This window comes from Typopeltis vanoorti, chromosome 7, assembly GCF_054136105.1.
Source record: "Typopeltis vanoorti isolate ZY-2024b chromosome 7, IOZ_Tvanoo_1.0, whole genome shotgun sequence".
NCBI classification, from domain to species: domain Eukaryota; kingdom Metazoa; phylum Arthropoda; class Arachnida; order Uropygi; family Thelyphonidae; genus Typopeltis; species Typopeltis vanoorti.
The window spans coordinates 2,075,732-2,095,826 of record NC_143555.1 but is presented as its reverse complement, the minus strand read 5'-3'; the positions used below and the strand labels follow the sequence as shown (position 1 = coordinate 2,095,826).

The following is a 20,095-nucleotide window of genomic DNA, read 5'->3' as shown; positions in this document are numbered from 1 at the left end:
ATGGTGAGGAAGGCAAAACTGGAATATGAGAAGAGATTGGCACTAAGATCCACAGGAAATCCTAGGGAATTTTTTTAACTATGTGGCCAGTAGGCAGAGAAACGATTTTGAAAGAATGACACTGCGGGATAAAAATGGGAATAGAGTGACTGATGCAAAGGACATAGTGGAGCTGTTCAATGAGCACTTTATTGGAGTATTTCAATCAGGAGGAGTTTTTAATACTAGAGGGACAGGGCAGGATCAGGGTTTAGAAGTGCAAGAGGAGAGTGTGTTCCAAATAATGAGTACTCTGGATACCAATAAAGCTGTTGGTCTGGATGGTATTTCACCACGGTTTTGAGAGAATGTGCTAAAGAACTGACAGCTCCATTAACCTGGCTTTTCAATAAAAGTTTGGGTGAAGGAAGGGTACGCAGGGAATGGCAGGGAACTGCTATTATGCTGCTGCATAAGGGCGGTAGCAGACTGTAAGTGTCTAATTATAGGCCTATTTGTGTGTTATCAGTAGTTGTTAAGGTCTTGGAGAAATTAGTGAGGGACTAAATACAGTGTTGGGTAGATGAGGGTAATGTTATCTGTGAGAATCAACAGGGATTTGTTAAGGGGCACTCTTGCTTTAGTAATATGATTGTCTTTTATAATAAAGTGACAAGAGCAGTTGATGAGGGAAAGGCATATACTGCCATTTTTTTGGATTTTGCTAAGGCGTTTGACAGGCTGCCACATGTATAAGCTGATATTTAAGTTGCAGCACATGGGTTTAAATGTCTGGTTAGTCAAATGGATTTATGATTGGCTGACTGATAGGTATCAGAGAGTTGTGTATAATGAAGCAATATCAAGGAAGCAGAAGGTTACAAGTGGGGTTCCACAGGGCTCGGTACTGGGACCTGTATTGTTCAATCTTTATATCAATGATATTGTCAATGAATTGCAAGGGGACATTCAGTTGTTTGCAGATGATGTGAAGTTGGGAAGGGTTATCAGTAATAGTGCAGATGTGGCAGCCCTGCAAGAGGATTTGAATAAACTAGACAGATGGGCAAATAAATGGGGTTGTCAGATCAATGCAGCAAAATGTAAAGTCTTGAGGTTTGGGATCCAATGATGGGAGGATGCATACTGAATTGGAGCAGCTGTACTGGAGGAGGTAGGGGAGACAAGAGATCTGGGGGGGGTGATGATTGATAGAAAACTGAAATTCAGGGAGCATATTGCAAAGGTTGCGAGAGTAACCTTTGCAATATGCTCCCTGAATATCCCTGAATATGCTCCCTCAGAGGATTACTGCAATACTGAGAAGGACGCCGACCTGCAGAGATAAAAGAGTTATCATTCCATTGTATAAGGCCCTGATCAGACCACACTTAGACTATTGTTCTCAGATTTGGTCCCCAGGATTTGAAGGGGATAAATTGACTGCAGAAAGGGTACAGAGGCAGATAACAAAGATGGTTTCAGGATGGTACAATGTGAGTTATGAGGATCGAATGAGGGAATGTGGACTGCAGAGATTGATGAATAGAAGAAGGAGAGGTGATATGATCGAGACTTAAACTGTTGAGAGGTAGTTACTGGATAGACATTGGAGAGTTCTTTCACTTGGTGGAACGGCGGGAAGGAGCGATGACAAGGGACCATTCCTGGAAGTTACAAAAGGAGGCTGTGTGCAAGAGGGTGAGGAGTGGTTTCTTTGCATGGAGGGTGAATGAACCTTGGAATGCATTGCCTGAGAGAGTGGTTGGAGTGGGGATGGTTAATGGGCTCAAGGAGTGGTATGATAGACTTTGTATTTCCTAAAAACGACCTCCCACGACAAGTCTTTTGACTCCATGGAGGTCTGGATAATAATAATAATAATAATAATATTCTTCTATCTTGAGTGGGTGTAAAAGATACCGACTCTGTTAGTGTGGACAGGGATTAGACTGTGTGTGTGTTCTCTCCATGCAGATTTACGTGCATCTTTATGTTGGAACATGAAGGCGGTAATGACTAGCCCATTTCCTAAATGGAAATCCACCAGGAAACCATTTAATTACCATTATTAGCTTTTCAATTTCTTCAAATTTTCTCAAAACATTTCTGTATGCTTGGTATTAATTTCCTCCTCTACTTTTTTAGCTCAACTCTAAGGACCAACTTTTGTTTATGATCGCTGCCTTCTCTAATGACTCAATGCATTGCTATTCCCTTTCAGAGAGGAGCCACATGCTAGAGTAATACACAATACTGATGAATGGTACATAAATATAAAATAAAAAAAAACTAAAACAATCTAATAAAGTTTAAAAAAAAAAAAAAAAAGGAGGGAGGGATTACTGTTTGCCATTTATCAGGACAAGACTCTCTCAAATTTTTTGCTATGGACAGACAGTCAATTGCAATTTAAATCTTAGCAGCATAAAAATGTTTTTGTACTCTCTTTAAACAACTGTTCGAATTTAAACCAATAAAGATATAACAGGATTAACTGGAACAGAGGATAATATGGTCAGTGTCTACTGAACATAATATCATTTTTTCAAAATATCTTACCTGATTTGTTGAATAATCACTGAATTTTAAGAACTGTTTGTTATTCAATGACTTTCTGAAACAATTCATATATTTTATTATATGACATTCATAATATAAAGAAATTTCATGAGATAAAATTCCATGATATATAAAAAAATATATAATTATGAGATGTGTAAATCTCATTAAAACTATTGCTTCCCTTCCCAGTTATAATCCCACTTTATTTTTGAACCTTTTCTTGTATACATTCCAGACCATTTGAATTCATAAGAGGTCTATAAGAAGATTGAGCTTTTCCTCAATATTACATGCAGTCCAGTACATGCTATAACAGATACATAAGAACCTTACTAAGAAATTATAAAGTATGTTCAAATAATGGATCCAGATTGAATATATATTGTGATATCAATTATGTATTGATTACTATAACAGTGAAGGTTTACACAAGTTAAACTACACACAGCTTGGTTGCAATAGCAACTGTTTGAGGCAAACCAATAAAGCTAATCATGTTCATTCATCATGGCCATTTTTACAATTTTTGAAAGCATAGAGATCAACACAATAAAACTAAATGTGAGAATTATAGAGGAATTTCTCTACTAAGCATTCTAGGTAAGATTTATGCAAGCATACTTGAAAAGAGGTTGAGAGAGATTGTGAAAGAGAAACTTTGAGAATAAGCAGGGTTCACGACCAAATAGAGGTTTTCAAGATCATATTTTCACTTTAAGACAAATAGTTGAGAAATCATGGGAATATTAGAAAGATCTGTATTTACGTTTTGTAGATCTGGAAAAGGTATACAACAAGGTGCCTAGAAAAAAAGCTTTCTAAAATGCTACAATTATATTGGACAAATGGAACATTATACAGAGCAAATGTATAATCTACATTTAAGTTGTCAGCCAACAGTTAGAATTGAAGGAAATACAGGAAGATGGTTTAATGTAAAACAGGGATAAGACAAGGATGCACATTATCTCCACTCTTATTCATCAACTATATGGATCATATCATGAAAGAGAGTGACATCAAGCCTGATATTAGAATTGGAGATGTCAAACTTAGCTCATTGCTTTATACAGATGAGGATGTACTCCTAAATACATCTAGTGCAAGCCTCCAGGATTCACTAACTAAAGTGAATAACAGCTGAAAGAAATTTGACATGAAAATCAGCAATAAAAAGACCAAAACTATGAAAATAGACAGGAACATAGAAAACTTCAGCTGTATTCTGAAATGAAGATCCTATAGAACAAGCAAAATATTTCAGCTAATTAGGCACAGTTTTTTAGTGAAGATGGCAGGTTAAATCTGGAAATAGACAACAAAATAAGCAGAGCTGATATGGTGGGTAGTCACTGAATAAATTTATATGGAATAAGAGAGAAATTAGCCAAAACACCAAACTAGCAGTATACAAGACAGTGTTTAAACCAGCTTTAAGTTATGGATCTGAGAGTTGGGTTAGAAGTAAAGCACTTGATCAAAGACTAGAGACCACAACAGATATGAGGATTTGGAGAAAAATTTGGAGAGTGAACCAGTGGCATCGATGGCAGAATTGTATGAAAAATGAAGATATTAGAAAGGAACTTGACATTATTAGCATTCGAGAATGTGTCAGCAGAGCTAATCTAAGGTGATATGGCCACTTAACTAGAATGGGCAAAGAAAGATTAACAAAATAGGTGTTTGATGCAAAGATGGCAGGAAAGAGACCTAGAGGAAGACTAAGGGCTAGGTGGATAGATTTGATCAAAAGTGCCTAAGCAGCACAAAATGTTAAATATGACCATATTGGAGTGCTCACAAGTAATAGATTGATTTGGAGGAAAACTGTTGATAGGAGATTAATAATAATGTAAACTTAATCATGTAGTGCTGTCATAGTAACCTGAACATCCCTTGGGGATACATATCAGGAAATTGATGATGATGATGAATAAATTACATTTTTGTTTTAATCATTTACCAAATCATGAGCAAAAAAAAAAGGTTGCATATGAATTTCAAGAGAATTTGAATAGGCTGGAAAAGGGAAAATAAATTGGGATATGAGTTTAATGGAATTAAATGTAATAAGGTTTAAAATTTGGGATCCACAGATGGGATACTTCATACTCACTTGGTGGAGTTATACTGGAAGAAGTGGAGGAAACAAGCTTGGGGAGATTGCATATAGAAATTTGATATCTCAGAATATCTCAGAAATAGAGATATCTCAGAGAATTGCAGCAATGCTGAGGAGAACAGTAACGACAAGAGATAAAAGTGAGCTGGTCCCATTTTATCTGCCTCCATATATAAGTAGCCTGGTCATGAATGCATTTATAATTATTATTTTCTTGACCCCCCCCCCATGGAGTCACAAGACTCATCGTGGGAGGTCAACACTAGCCAACATAATCTATCATACCACTCCTTAAACTCATCCACAGGCGTATGTCTTCGCAATTAAGCTTTGATCAGACCATATCTGGATTTCTGTGCTCAGACTTGGTCACCAAGATTTGGGAACTAAGAGGGTGCAGAGAAGGATAACAAAAATGATATCAGGACTATACAATGTTGATTATGAAAATAGACTGAGGGCATGCAGAATATAGAGTTTGGGGAATAGAAGGCAAAGGGGGGGAATATGATCGAGAAATTTAAGCTGTTGAAGGGTTGTTATTGTATTAACACTGAAATTTTTCATATGGTAGAACAAGGGAAAAGGAGCAAGGAGCCATCTCTAGAAGCTGCAAAAGAAGGTGGTGAGTGGAGAAGGGTAAGAAGTAAGTTTTTTTCATGGAGAGTAGTAGGAGCATGGAATGCATTGCCTCAGAAGGTGAAAGTGCAGACTGTGGATGAGTTTAAGGAGTGGTATGATAGATTATGTTGGCCAGTATTGACCTCTCATGATGAGTCTTGTGACTCCATGGGGTCAGGAAAATAATAAATACATTCATGACCAGGCTACTTATATATGAAGGCATATAAAAGTGGATGCGTGAGAAAGGTGGATGCTCCAAGAGGAGGTGAGAGCATGTGAAGGCAGGAAAGTAATGGGATGACCAGGGATCAAGAGGAAACAGATGGAATTGCAAAGGGTTCTAAAATGAAGAAGCAGAAAGGGAAATGGCCCCAGTCCAGCACGGAGAGAGATCACATCGAGTGAGTGGTATCAGTGGAACTAGCTGTAGATCCAGAAATGAGTTGTGTTTGTATACCAATGCTAGAAGTATAAGAAACAAGGCGGATGAAATGGTTGCACTAATTGCGTCTGTGCACCCAGAGATTATCGGAATAAGTGAGACATGGTTAGATGAGGACGACAACCTGACAGGAAAAGAGATGGAAAGGTATGATGTGTTTCATGAGGATAAAAGGAGTAAAAACGGAGGGGGGAGTGCTATTGATGATAGAGAAAGAGTTATGTCCATACAAGGTAGAGATGCAAGAGGGAAATAGGGCCAGTGGTTTTGAGGCAGTATGGTGTGAGACAGAAGTGAAGAGAATCAAATACTTGGTGGGATATTTTTATAGACCTGGTAATGTGGATGGTGGTGATAATGAAATGTATAGTCAAATAAGCCAAACAAATAAGAAAAGGGTGATCATTATGGGTGATTTTAATTATGGCTATATAGACTGCAATGATGAGATAGCAACTGAAAGTAAAGAAAATGGGTTTCTTGAGTTTTTGAGGAATAACTACCTCAGACAGTATGTAACAGAGGGCACACGAGAATTAAGGGTCTTGGATTTGGTCATCTCATCGGAGGATGTAATTATCAATGAGGTGTCAAATCATCCACCAATTGGTGAAAGTGACCATGAGGTGATTACCTAGGTGGTTGCCAGCAGTGCAAGGACCCCTGTGAAAAAAGGGTATATTTGGAACTACAAGGGGGGGGGGGGTGATTATGAAGAGCTCAGGAGACAGCTTGCAGGTGTAGCATGGAATGAGGAATTAGCTGGAAAAGAGTTCAATGCAGCTTAGGGGATTTTCAAAAACTATCTAGTAGATGCAATGTCTGAGTGTATTCCAAGGGTGAGAAGGTTAAATAAGGTAGGTGTGAGATGGATGAATAAAGAGATTAAGCATGCAATACTGAGGAAAATTGCATTGTCGAGGCAGCATAAGAGAAGTGGAAGTAACCAATTTCATGAGGTCTACAAAAACCAGGCAAGGAGGGTGACTTGGTTGGTGAGAGTAGCTAAAGAAAGGTATGAACAGCAGTTAGCTAATGAAGCCAAAAAGAATCCTAGGGAGTTCTTTCTATATGTAGCCAGCAAAAGAAAAATGATTATGGAAGGATGATATTTATTGAAGGAAATGGTATAAAGACAGCTGTTGCAGAATGTGTGGTGGAGATACTTAATGAGCAGTTCATAAAGATCTTTCAATCTTGTGAATGTAACTTCATGGAGAGATTAAGAGCAGTTGATGATGGGGAGGAGAGACTGACTGTAAGTGAGCAAGAGGTGTTTGGGGAATTGAGTAAACTAGATGTAAATAAGGCTGTGGGACTTGATAATATATCACCGCGTATTCTGAAGGAATGTGCCAGAGAGTTGACACCTGCCTTGACATATTTTTTTAATACGAGTCTTGTACTTGGTCAAGTTCCTAAAGAGTGGAAGGAGGGCAAGATTGCGCCACTTCATAAAGGAGGTGATCAAACTCAAGCATCAAACTATAGGCCTATCTGTGTGTCAGGTGTTGTGGTTAAGTTGTTGGAGAAGCTTGTGAGAACTAGGATCCAGAGTTGGGTTGACAACAATGGTATAATCTTTGATGGACAGCATGGATTTGCTAAAGGAAGGTCATGTTTTAGTAATCTACTTACTTATTACAATAAAGTGACTGCTTCCTTGGACAGAGGAGAAGGATACACAGTAATATACTTGGATTTCGCAAAAGCTTTTGATAGAGTTTGACTGTTAACTTACCTCATGATAAGTTGACAGTCAAACTAGAGCAGCTGGGGTTGGATATTAGATTAGTGCATTGGATTGGAGACTGGCTATCTGATAGGTATCAACAAGTTGTGTATGGGGGTGCAATATCCAGGAAAAGGAAAGTCACTTGTGGAGTGCCTCAGGGGTCTGTTTTAGGGCCATTACTATTTAACTTGTATATTAATGATATTGGCAAAGATTTGGATGGAGATATTCAGTTGTTTGCAGATGATGCAAAGTTGAGACGAACCATAAAGAGTAGTGAAGATGTTGTGGCCTTGCAAGAAGACTTGAATAAATTGAGTGATTGGGCAAGCAAATGGGGATGTGAGTTCAATGTTTAAAAATGTAAGGTTTTAAAATTTGGAAAACAAAGATGGGATGCAGAATTTATGCTTGGTGAGAATATATTGTTGGAAGTAGAGGAAATAAGAGATCTGGGGGTGATAGTGGATAAGGATCTAAAATTTAGGGGACACATCGCCAAAATTGTGAAGACAACACAAAGACTTCTGGGAATGATGCCTAGGACACTGACGTGTAGAAGTAGGGAGATTCTTGTTCCATTGTATAAGGCTTTGATTAGGCCACACATGGACTATTTTGCCCAGATTTGGTCACATGGTTTTCAGAAGGATGAAGAGATGTTGGAAAGGGTCCAAAGATGACTGACTAAGGTAGTTTCTGACCTCTGGAATGTTGAGTATGAGGAAAGATTGAAAAGATGTAATTTGCAGAGTCTAGTGGAGAGAAGGAAGAGGGGAGATATGATAGAGACCTACAAGTTGGTAAGGGGTTGTTATAGGATCAATGGTGGAGAAGTTCTACAGAGAATAGTGGGAGATCCGGGGAGAACCAGAGATCATTCCTGGAAACTGTATAAAGAGGGTGTGAGTAGGAGAGTGAGAGGCAGGTTTTGTTCGTGCAGATTTGTGAGTGACTGGAATGCCTTGCCTGAGAGTGTGGTGTCTGCAAGGAGTTTGAATGTGTTTAAGACACGGTATGATGAGATGTGTGTGTGTGAGATAAAAGGACCTCCTAGATGAGTCTTTGACTCCATGAGGTCTTGTTTAATAATAATAATAACTTCACATCAAACATTAATATCCACATAACACAAAGCCTGTTTCCTTTTAGACACATATATATTGCTGGGCATTTATATATGAATGCCCAAACCACTTTACCTTTATTGAAGAGATATGTGAAAATATATGGCAATAAGGAGATCAGTGGAAACAGATATGCAGAAATAAGGAGAGCTAAATCAATGCGGAAGTTATATTGATGAAGCTCAAAATCAGCCTGGGTAGCAATCCTTCCCATAATTCCTAGCGATATACACATCCAAAAGAAAGAGTGCTTTAGATTATGGGACACGATGACAATTTGATGCAATATCATGTCTCTATATACAAGTAGCCTAGTTGTAAAGAGATTTCAAGTGCAAGCTTCTTTGCTCATGCTTTTTATAACTTACTTTGTAATCAGCGGGAGAGAAAAACAACTTTCGACAGAGAATATTGCTTATATCATATTTTGTTTTCAGAGTGGTAAAACAACTAATGAAATATATAGATACTTCAGATTTAGATGTTCAAGCCAGACATGCAATGAATCATTGTGAGCTTTCTCTAGAAACCAAAGTTATGTACAAGAAATTCTATAATTTTGTAATTTTAAATTTCTGAAAGTATGAAGACAGTTCACAAATATTACACAAAAGTTCTACCAAAAAACATGAAGCTAGCACATCATACATATTGATAAACATATAAACATGTATACTCCAGGGGGAAAAAAAAGGCAGTGTTACAAAGTCAAGTGAGCTATCACCAGTTGCATAAACATGTGTGAAACATAGACGAGCTTGAAATTTGGGATCTACCATTAGGAAGCAGCAAACTCTAGAACTATACTGGAGGAAGTGGAGAAGACATTTGGATCCTGAGATTATGGTCGATAGAAAAATTTGACATTTGTGGACCTATAATGAAAGTGAAGACAACTCAGAGGATCATTGTAATGTTGTAAAGGACAGTGACCAGCAGAAATAAGAGGGTGGTGGTGGTTCTACTGTATAAAGCTCTGATTAAACCATCTCTGGATTATTTTGTGCTCAGATCTGGTCACTAGGATTGGAAGGGATTGAGATAACCTTGAGGGTGGGGGGGGGGGAGAGAGAGAGTACAAAAGGTGGATAATAAAGTGATACTACCAATACTCTACAAGGTTAAGGACTCCGAGGGTATGTAAACTGCAAATATTGGCTGACAGAGATTATATTTCAGCTCCTTGGAAATACTTACTAGATTATTTTATGATGTAAGAAGGGGAAGGTATAAGAGAGGGCTGAAAGTTGAAAGCTGAAACTAAAGGAAATGGTGAGTAAAAGGGATAAAAAGTGACATTTTTGCATGGAGGGTGATTAGAGAAATATTGCCTGAGAGGGTGATGAGGATACAGAAGATCGAGTGAATGAGTTTAAGGAGCAGTATGATAGACTGTACGATGGACCAGTCAGAATGAGTCTTAACTCCATGGAGATCCTGAATACTAGCATACATGAACGTACAAGTTATATTTTTGTTGATTAAAGAGGTATTTGCATGTTTAATTTAAAAAGAGAAAACCTCGATCAAAGTGATCCATGCTCTGAACTACTATAAATATCAAGAAATTATGCAACTATTTTGTAATTAGTGTGCAATAATCAATCATTAACTGAACACAAGAAAGCAGCTCATTGACACTTAATTTTAACTCAAGATCTGATGTTCATTCACTAAAGTATATACTACGTCCACATTCCCCCCACTCCTCTCCCCCCAACATACACTACACACACACTGTAGATTACTCTGAATCGTAAAAGTCTTATTTGTGCTAATATATCAATCTGGATACTTTTGAATAGACTCTGTATATTGGTATTTATTCATAAAAGGTTACTTACATCAGCAATTAACTTTACTTGGTAAATGTGTCGTTCAGAATAATCAAGTTTTCTTCGCAAAACTAATGATGCAAATGCATGATGAGGAGTTGCATTTTGAGACACAACGGAGAATTTTTCACAGGCATCTGGAAACTAAAAATAAATAAAGGTTTATAATCTCTCCTTCCTATTCTAATAATCACAGAAGTATCTGATTTTTTAATGATAATCCTACCCTTAAAAAATTGTAAATATATAACAGTGTGGTATGGAGTGCCCTCCTATGATGAGTCCTTGGTAGGCTGACCATACATACTGTTTTGAATGGGACAGTACCGTTTTTTTTTTTAATATTTCCCAGCTGTCTCATCATTTTAATAAAAATGTCAATTTTGTCCTGTTTTTAATAAAAACTATAAACTTTATAGTTTATACTTTAACATAAGTCAATCATTATTCATAACCTATAATCATATCAATATCATGGATACCAGTAATTTGTATAACCATGGAGTCACGTTGTTTGATACTAAATATTGATATCTGCAGCGATTTATTCAGAGAAAATAAAAAAAATACATGTTGGCAACACTTGCATGTCTCAGACATGGCGTATGTTCTGTGGTGGCGTTGGTTTTTGTTTTGCCTGTATGCTAATTGGTGGCTTTTTCAATGTGGTGGTTTAAATTTCATATTTTTTAAAGTTTTAAGTCTTATTTTTTGAAGCTTTAAGTCTATCCTTGCAATGTTAAAGAAGAGTAACTGCAGTTTTAATGACAATCTCCAGAAAGAATTCAAATTTATTAAACTGGACAAGCTATGTAGTGATGGAACAAAAGTGATATACCAACATTGTAATGTCCATTTTTCCGTTGCTCGTGGTGGCAGAAGTGACATCGACCAACATCTATGTAGCCAGAAACATAAGGATGCTGAAAAGACTCTGGCTTCGGTTAAAAACATCAGCTTGTTTATGGTGTGATGTGATAGTGATAGTGAAAGCAATAAAATTGTAGCAAGTTCTTGTTGCTTATCATACTGTGCATCGTTGCCAAAGTTTTCGTGCAAATGACTGCTTGCATTGATAAATAAAATTTATGAACCAAAATTTTCTTCAGCATGTACCAAATCAAAAGCAATAATTACTAATGTTTTATCACCAAGCATGTTGGGCAAAGTAATAGAGGATTTGAATAAAACAAAAAGCATTATTATCAAGAGAGACCTCCAGGGAGTCAGGGATTCATTGAGGGAGGTCACATACTAAATGCACCAACTATCATACTTATTATTGAATTCATTCACACTGCTTGACACAGCATCCAATGGCCATCCAGTCCAATCACGAAACCACTCTATGAGAGAAAAATCTAGATCTCATCCCCTTCTAGCATTCAGCATTCATTCTCAGCTTCCAAGGATGCCTTCTTGTCCTTTCCCCGCCCTCTATAAAAAAATTCATCAACTGAAATCCTGTATGATCCTTTCCAAAGTTTGTAAGTCTCAATTACATCACTCCTCTTTGCTAGTGTCTGCAGTCTACAAGTTCTCAATCTGTCTTCATAATCAGTATTCCAGAATCCTGATATCTAACTCTCCTTCGCAATATCTCCTCTGTATCAGAATCACAACAGAAACCAGAAAACTTGACTTGTGCACAGTAGTCCAAATGAGGTCTTATCAAGGCCTTGTAAAGAGGTAAAACCTGTCTTTCATTTTAAAGTTCATTTCAGCACAGCAATTATCTTTCGAGTTGTACTTGCAATCTTTGCAACATAAACTTCCTATCTATTAACACTCTGAGATCCCCGAGCCTGATCAGTTTCTTCTAGCATAATCCCACTAATATAATACGACTTTGGATATCTAATCATATCAAAGTGCATGACTTTACATTTACTGATGTTGAACTCGACCCCATTTTCCCATGCCCACAATTTCCGCCCATTCAAATCATTCTGCAAATACTGCATATCAGCCGCATTCTTGATTACCCTACCTATGTTTGCATCATTAGCAAATAGGTGTATGTCACCTGTCAAATCCTTCCCAATGTCATTAATGTATAGATTGAATAACAGTTGACTTAGGACTAATTCTTGAATTATAGTTACCTTAAATTTTGTAGATTCACATTCCCCATATACCACTTTTTGATATCTGTCAGTCAGCCATTCTCTTATCACACTAATATTTTATAATCCAAACCCATATTCTCCAATTCATGCAACAGTCTTCAATGCTGTATTCCATCAAAAGCCATAGCAAAATCCAAACATATCATGGTGTATCCATTTCCCTTGTCTAGTTCAATGATATTATTATTGTAGAATATGAGCAAATTGCTAAACTATGATAAACCCATGCTGTTCAATGCAAAGTAGAGATTTTCTGTCAACCCATTTCTGAATGCGATCCTTAACTAGCTTTTTCAACATCTTCACCACCACTCCTGAGATAGTGATTGGTTGATAGTGGGATACATTGGTCTTTGCATCATCCTTGTGCAATGGGATTACCAAACATTCTTTCTGCTCCTGTGGAATCTTCCCTGTTCTAACACTCAAATTACATAACCTGGTTAAAGGAATAGCCAGTTCAGCTGAACACTCTTTTAGCACCTGTGCTAATATCCCATCAACCCCTATTGATGAATTCTTATTCAGTTTGTGCAACAGCTCTAACATCTCCTCCTCCTCCTCATTCATCTTACTTTCTTCATCCAGTAAAGAGGTAGCAATGAGCTAAATACTAAATACACCAGGTTGATAGCTTTTAGCAAAATGGGCACTCATTAGTTGAACCATTTCTTCTGCATCTGTCACTCTCATGCCATCTGCATTCAGTAGAGCTATTTTTTCATAATCATTCTTTCTTTTACTTGCATCATATCAACATAATTCTTCATGGTTATCTTTAACTTGCAGAACCAGTTTCTTTCATACTCAGACTTTGCTTTCCGTACAACAGTTGTGACTTTTTTTCTGGCCTGCTGCTTATAAATTTCATAATGGACATCATCTTTATACACATTATATTCCTTCCACATCACTTTTTCTTTTCTCATGAATCTCTTTTACACATCCATTTGACTCCTACCCTATTTATTTTTTGAACTCTCAGAACACATTCTGATATTGCATCATTTAAGCATTTTTTTTTTAAATTCTTCCCATGCACTGTTGATATTCTTCCCATCCAGCAACCGATACTATTCCACTGAACTCAGTATATCAGTTGGTCATAATTTCCTGCTTTGCAGTTCAGCATCTAAACTTTTCTGAATGGAACATTCATTAACTTAGCCACTTCGCAAGCGAGTATGCATGATCACTGTCACCAACCAGAGGCAGAATAGTTGTCTTTAACTGAAACTCCTTCTGACACTATAATCAGATCTAACACTCTTTGAGTACAAATTCCTTCTGTCACATGCTGTTTGAGGAAGTTGTCTTGCAACAGTTCAATGAATTCAGTTTCTTCTCGTGCAATTTCACAGCTACCCAATCAATGTCTGGATAATTTAAAGTACCCCATTATGATTACTCTTTATTATTATTATTATTCAGGCCTCCATGGAGTCAAAAGACTCATCGTAGAAGGTCCTTCCTAAGAAACACGAAGTCTATCAAGACTCATTAAGGGGAGGCGCCCCCCCCAAAGAAACACAAAGTCTATCATACCACTCCTTGAACTCATTGATCTTTCTCGCTCTCAACACTCCATCAGGCAATGCATTCCATGGTTCAACCACTCTCCATGCAAAGAAACTACTCCTCACCCTCTTGCTCACAGTTTCCTTTCGTAACTTCCAGGGATGGCCTCTTGTCATCACTCCTTCCTGCCGTTCAACCAAGCGAAAGAACTCCCCAGTGTCAACCCTGTAACCACCTCTCAACAGTTTAAAATCTCAATCATATCACCTCTCCTTTTTCTATCCATCAAAATCTGCAGTCCACATTCCCTCAGCCGATCCTCATAACTATCATTGTACAGTCCTGAAACCATCTTTTGTACCCTTTCCACAGTTAATTTATCCCCTTCAATCCTGGGGACCAAATCTGAGAACAATAGTCCAAGTATAGTCTGATCAAAGTTATCATTCCATTTTATACAATGGAATGATAACTGTTTTATCTCTGCAGGTCAGTGTCCTTCTCATTATTGCAGCAATTCTTCTCACACCCACCGTCTTTATTTGGTGATGCATTTCTTTGTCAATAGCAACTGATCCACCAGCTCTGTAACAACATCCCACTCTGTATTTGATCTTGTTATATTCCACCTCACACCAGATGGCTTCAAACTCTGCCACATTAAAAACTGTTACCAGTAATACAATCATATGTCTCAACACTAACTGGATTCAAGTCATCCAATATCATTAGCAGCACGCCCCAAGGTCAAATCTAACATTCTTTGACCTTGAGTTCCTTCTATCACATAATGATATCAGAAATACAGGGTGTTCGGGATAAATTTGACAGTTTCGTAAGGAAAAAGAAAATCTTCTTTGTATCTATTAAATTTAATGAATTGACAAAAAAACATTACAGGCAGAGTTAATTACAATACTATCAACAAGATTTACTCAAAATAACCACCATTAGCATCGATCACAGCTTCAATTCTGCTTCGGAACCTCGAACAAGCTGATGCTACAGTCTCCCTGGGAAGGGCCGCAAAAACTGTTTTAATTTTATCCATTAACTGGGCTTTTGTATTACTGGAAGTGCGATTGGTGTCTTTTTCAACTGCGCCCCATACAAAATAATCCATGGGGTTAAGGTCTGGGGAGTTTGGAGGCCAAACATTTGGACTGGTGAAGTCGTAGAAATTTTCAGACAACCATTTTTGACTTTTCCCAGAGGTGTGGCAAGGGGCCGAATCCTGCTGCCATACATACGGCCTACCATTGGCTACCCTTGTTATCCAGGGCTTGACTACAGTTAGCAACTCCACGAACAAAGCCCGAATTCCAATGCCAGGGTTCTTCAACACCTGTTCCTGCAGATTTGCGAGGAATTCTGCTGTACGAACGCAATCAGATCGTCTGCTAGGGATCTTTCTTCTTGCTACATCCTCGTAGTCACCATTGCAAGTCTCTAGTTCATGCCTGATTGTTTTTACTGTATTCAGGGAGCATTGGGCAGCAGTCGTAATATCCTTATTTTGATGGCGGGCACGAATCATCATGATACAAGTTATTCTCTTCCATGATTCAGGTGGGTTCCAGCTATCCATCCTTTCTGACATCTTGTATATGAATGAAGAAGGGTCCAAACTTTTAAATGAAGAGAAGTGTGTGTTAATACATGTAACTTACGGAAAAATACAATTAATTATAAATATGTCAAATTTATCCCGAACACCCTGTATATAATGATATTATTTACAAACACAATGCTCAATCTGTGCTCCAACTCATTTCCCCTCACTTGCCACTCCAAGAAAAGAAAAAATCTTCTCCTCACTATCTTGCTCATACTCTTCATAAAACTGTGAATGTCTCTTGTTTTTCTTGTCTCTCTCCACTATGAAAAACTCCTAAATGAATCTGGTACAAATCCCACACTAACTTGTCTTAATCGTACTATACTATACTATCCACCTATCTTCCAAGCTCGGCAGATAGGCAAAAAGATGGAGGAAGGGAAATGCTAATATTCTAGATGACTGAACACTATTAGTTCCTAGAATTTGTTCCAAATTCTCTACCTGATCATTCTAGAGCAGCGATGCCCAACTTAAACACTGCCTCAAGCCAAATCAAGTAATTGTTACGCTTATGCAGGCTGCATTTTTTAAAACTCGAATTTCTAAGAGGAAAAAAATGTACATGACTTCCAAAGATAAAGTTAAAAAGATATGGTTATTGAAAATAGCATTTTAATGTGATACATTACATTTTTTAAATCAACAATAAGTACATTTAATTTGAATTTGATTTCAATTAAATAAAAATATTTATTTACATCAACAATAACAACATATAAATCTAGCGATTTTTTAAATAATTTAAAATTATACAAGTATTTTTTCTTCAATTTACACAAAGGACTGCATCAAATCATTGAAGAAGCCACATACTATGCATTCTGTTCTAGAGGATAGAATACGATTAGTTCCTGAGATTTGTTCCCAAATCTCTAGCCAATCAAAAACCAAGTGACAAAATCTGAATAATATAGATTTTACATAAGTAAACATTATAGTGCTATAGCATGGAAAAAAGTAAAATGGAAGAATAAAATCTCATACCTGAGAATGAAATGCACAGCGAATTTGCAATATGCTTCCTACATCATCAGCATCTGTAACAGTTATGGCATTAAATATTGTTGTTCCAATAGAAGTATCCTGCAATGAAATAAAGGTGACTTCTAAATTATTTATATCTATAGCATTATAGCATTATATAATTCACAAAGTATTAAAATGTCTATCCATATGTTATATGGATATTTGACTCATTGCTGCATGACAATTTGGCATGTAAACTGGAGAAGATGGGAATGGATAATAGACTGGAATAATAGGCTGGCTCTATGAATGACAGTAGAAAGGTGAGGAAGTATTCCATAAAAAAATTGTAACCAGTGATGTACTGGAGGATTATGTTCATGGATCCCTGGTGTTTAATTTATTTGTTAATGATTTTTTATTAGACTAAATTATATTATTAATAAGGTGGAGATGCAAGGGGAAAACAGTGAGAAGTTGAAAAACATTTTTAGTTGTGTGAGGTGGAGGTTAAAGGGAAGCTATATTTAGTCAGATGTTGTTATAAACCACAGAATGTGAATGGTGGTGTGATCGGTATGGGCAATTTTAATTATGGTTAATAATATAAATGGGAATGAAGAAATAGCATTTGGGAATAAAGAAAATGAATCTCTTGAGAAACAATTATCTTATGCAACACATAAAGAAGGGTACAGGCACATGAGGATGAAGAGTTTTAGATCTGATCATTTCATAGGAGGATGTGACCATAAGTGGGGTATCTCATTTCCCCTCAGTTGGTTAGAGTGATCATGAAGTGATCACCTGGATGGTGTCTAGCCATATGAAGACTTCTGCAAGGAAAGTATATTTCCATGTCCAAATTTCTGTAGCTATTGCTATGATTCATGTTGAAGTTTCTGGAAAAGAAAACTACATGGATGCTGAAATGCAATTAAACAATTTACTAACAAAAAAATTAATTATTTACAAGTCAAAATTTTGCTAGCTCAAGCTAGCATTATTTGAGGCACTTTAACAATATACACTCACTGACAGCAACACAAGGCAAAATGACCTGGATAACAAGAATAGTCACATGCATAGAGTGAAACAGTGGCACTCTTTGATTCCTGTTATTAGCGATGATAAAAGTAGATAGCCACTATCTATTCAAGATCATACCATCAGTTCTGTCACAGTTACCCAGATTCCGTAGAACTTGTACCATTTCCAGGAAGTTCTACAAGTTTCATGAAATCCAGGCAACTGTAGTAGAGCCAATGGAATGATTTTGAATAGATTTTGGCACACTACCCTATCTACCCATCGTTATCAATAACAGGAGTCACCATAAAGAGTGCTACTGTTGCCCTCCATACATGAATATCCTGGCTATCTTGATCCCTTTGTCACGTGTTGTCAGTGAGTGTGTATTGTTGAAGTGCCTCAGATAATGCTAGCTTCAGCTAGTGAAACATCAGCTTGTAAATATTTTATTTTTCGTGTACAAGACGCCCTCACATATATGACAAACCCTACTTTTTCGAACCCAAAATTAAGAAATTAATATTTTAAACATAAAACAGAACACATTTGATATATTTTTTTTTTAAATATTCAAAGTATATTTAGTAATTAGGTAACATTTTTAAGATACATACTAGATGCATTTAAGATGCATTTTCTGGACTAACGGCAACTGCAGGTCTTGGTCTCTCAATCAGTTACCCCACACACACACACACCATGTATAAGACACCCTCCAATTTTTGGTCTAAAAATCTTAGAAAAAAGTATCGTCTTATACACGGAAAAATAGGTAATTAATTTTTTTTTGGCATAAATTATTTATTTGCATTTCAGTGCCTACATCATTTTCTTTTCAAGAAATTTCAATCGAGGAAAATATATATGTGGAACTACAAGACCAGTGATTATGAAAAGCTTAGGAGACTGCTTTGAAGCTATAGCTTGGGATGAGGAGTCAAGGTGGGAAAGATATAAATGCAGCTTAAGTACCGACCAAGACATATTTAACTGCATTAATGTTTAATGTGTTTCAAAGGTGAAAAGGATGAATAAGGTAGGTGTTAAATGGATGAATGAAGGGAGTAGAAGCCAAGGAGACAGCACAAGATGAATTACAGTAATAAACAAGTACATAAAGAATATAAAGAGCAAGCCAGGAAGATGATTCAGTTGGTAAGTAAAGTGCAATGTGAACAGAAATTAGCAAATCAAGCCAAGAAAATCCTAGAATCGTTTAGATATATGGCAAGAAGAAAGAATGATCATGGCAAGATGATGTTAATAACGAAAATGGCTACAGCTGTAGAAAGAGCATGATTAAGGCAGTGAGCAATTCATTAGGGTGTTTCATCTTCATCAGTGTGAAATTATGAAAAGCGGAAGTGTAGAGGAAATTGGAGAAAATGGTTTAATGATGAGTGAGCAAGGGGTATATGAGAAGTAAGTTGATGTCAATGAAGCAATAGGACTTAATGAATGTCACATGTTTTGAGGGAATGTTACAAGGAGTAAGCATCACCCTTGGCTTCTCTTTAACAAGAGTCTTGCAACAGCACAGATTCCAAAAGAGTGGAAGGAAGGTAAAACTGTTCCACTTCACAAAGGTGATGATAAAACTGTGGATACAAATTATAGACCAATCTGTATATCTGGAATTGTGGTTAAAGTGTTGGGGAAGTTGGTGAGAGCTAGGATACAGAAATGGGCTGATTACAGAAGTATTCTCTGTGATTGTCAGCATGTTAAAGAGAGAGATGCTGTTTAGCCAATTTACTTATATACTGTACCAAGGTGACAAATGCATCTAGCAAGGAAGATGCACATACAGTGATACTTAAATTTTGCAAAGGATTTTGATGTATTGCCACACAAGTTTGTAACTAAACTGGAATGCATGAGATGGATACTGGATTAGTAAGTTGGATGCATGACTGGCTATCAGATAGGCAGCATAAAGTTGAGTACTGAGATGTGGTATATCCTAAAAGAGGAAAGTCACTTTTGGGGATCCATTGTTGTTTATCTTGTATATTAATAAGATTGGGATAGATTTAACTAGTAATTTGCACCTGTTTCCAGATGATGCAAAATTGGGAAGAATAATGAGAAACCAAAAAGATGTTATGGCCTTACAAGAGGACTTTAAAAGACTGTATACGTGAAGTGAAGTGAGTGGAACTACTGCTTCAGTGTCACAAAGTGTAAAGTTCTGATATTCAGAAGGCAATGATGGGATGCAAAATATACATTTATGGGGAAATTTTGAAGGAGGTTAAGGAGACAAGAGAGATCTGAGAATGGTGATAGTCAAGGACCTGAAGTTTGAGGAGTAACATTGCACTGGTTGTTTGTTGTTTTGATTCCGTGAGCACAATTTCTGTTCATGGATTCAAACTCTACAACAGAAATTCTTCT

General features: G+C 37.0%; 1 protein-coding gene across 1 annotated transcript in view; it reads right to left on the bottom strand.

Moving 5' to 3' along the window:
- Cad87A (cadherin 87A) overlaps window positions 1–20,095 on the bottom strand; it is a 1,045,423-nt gene that overhangs the window by 747,367 nt on the left and 277,961 nt on the right. Inside the window, exons 7-8 of the mRNA XM_090395555.1 lie at window positions 16,685–16,783; window positions 10,442–10,576 (exon numbers count right to left, since the gene is read on the bottom strand). Coding sequence (XP_090251681.1) covers window positions 10,442–10,576; window positions 16,685–16,783 — 234 coding nt within the window. The remainder of the gene's footprint in view (window positions 1–10,441; window positions 10,577–16,684; window positions 16,784–20,095) is intronic.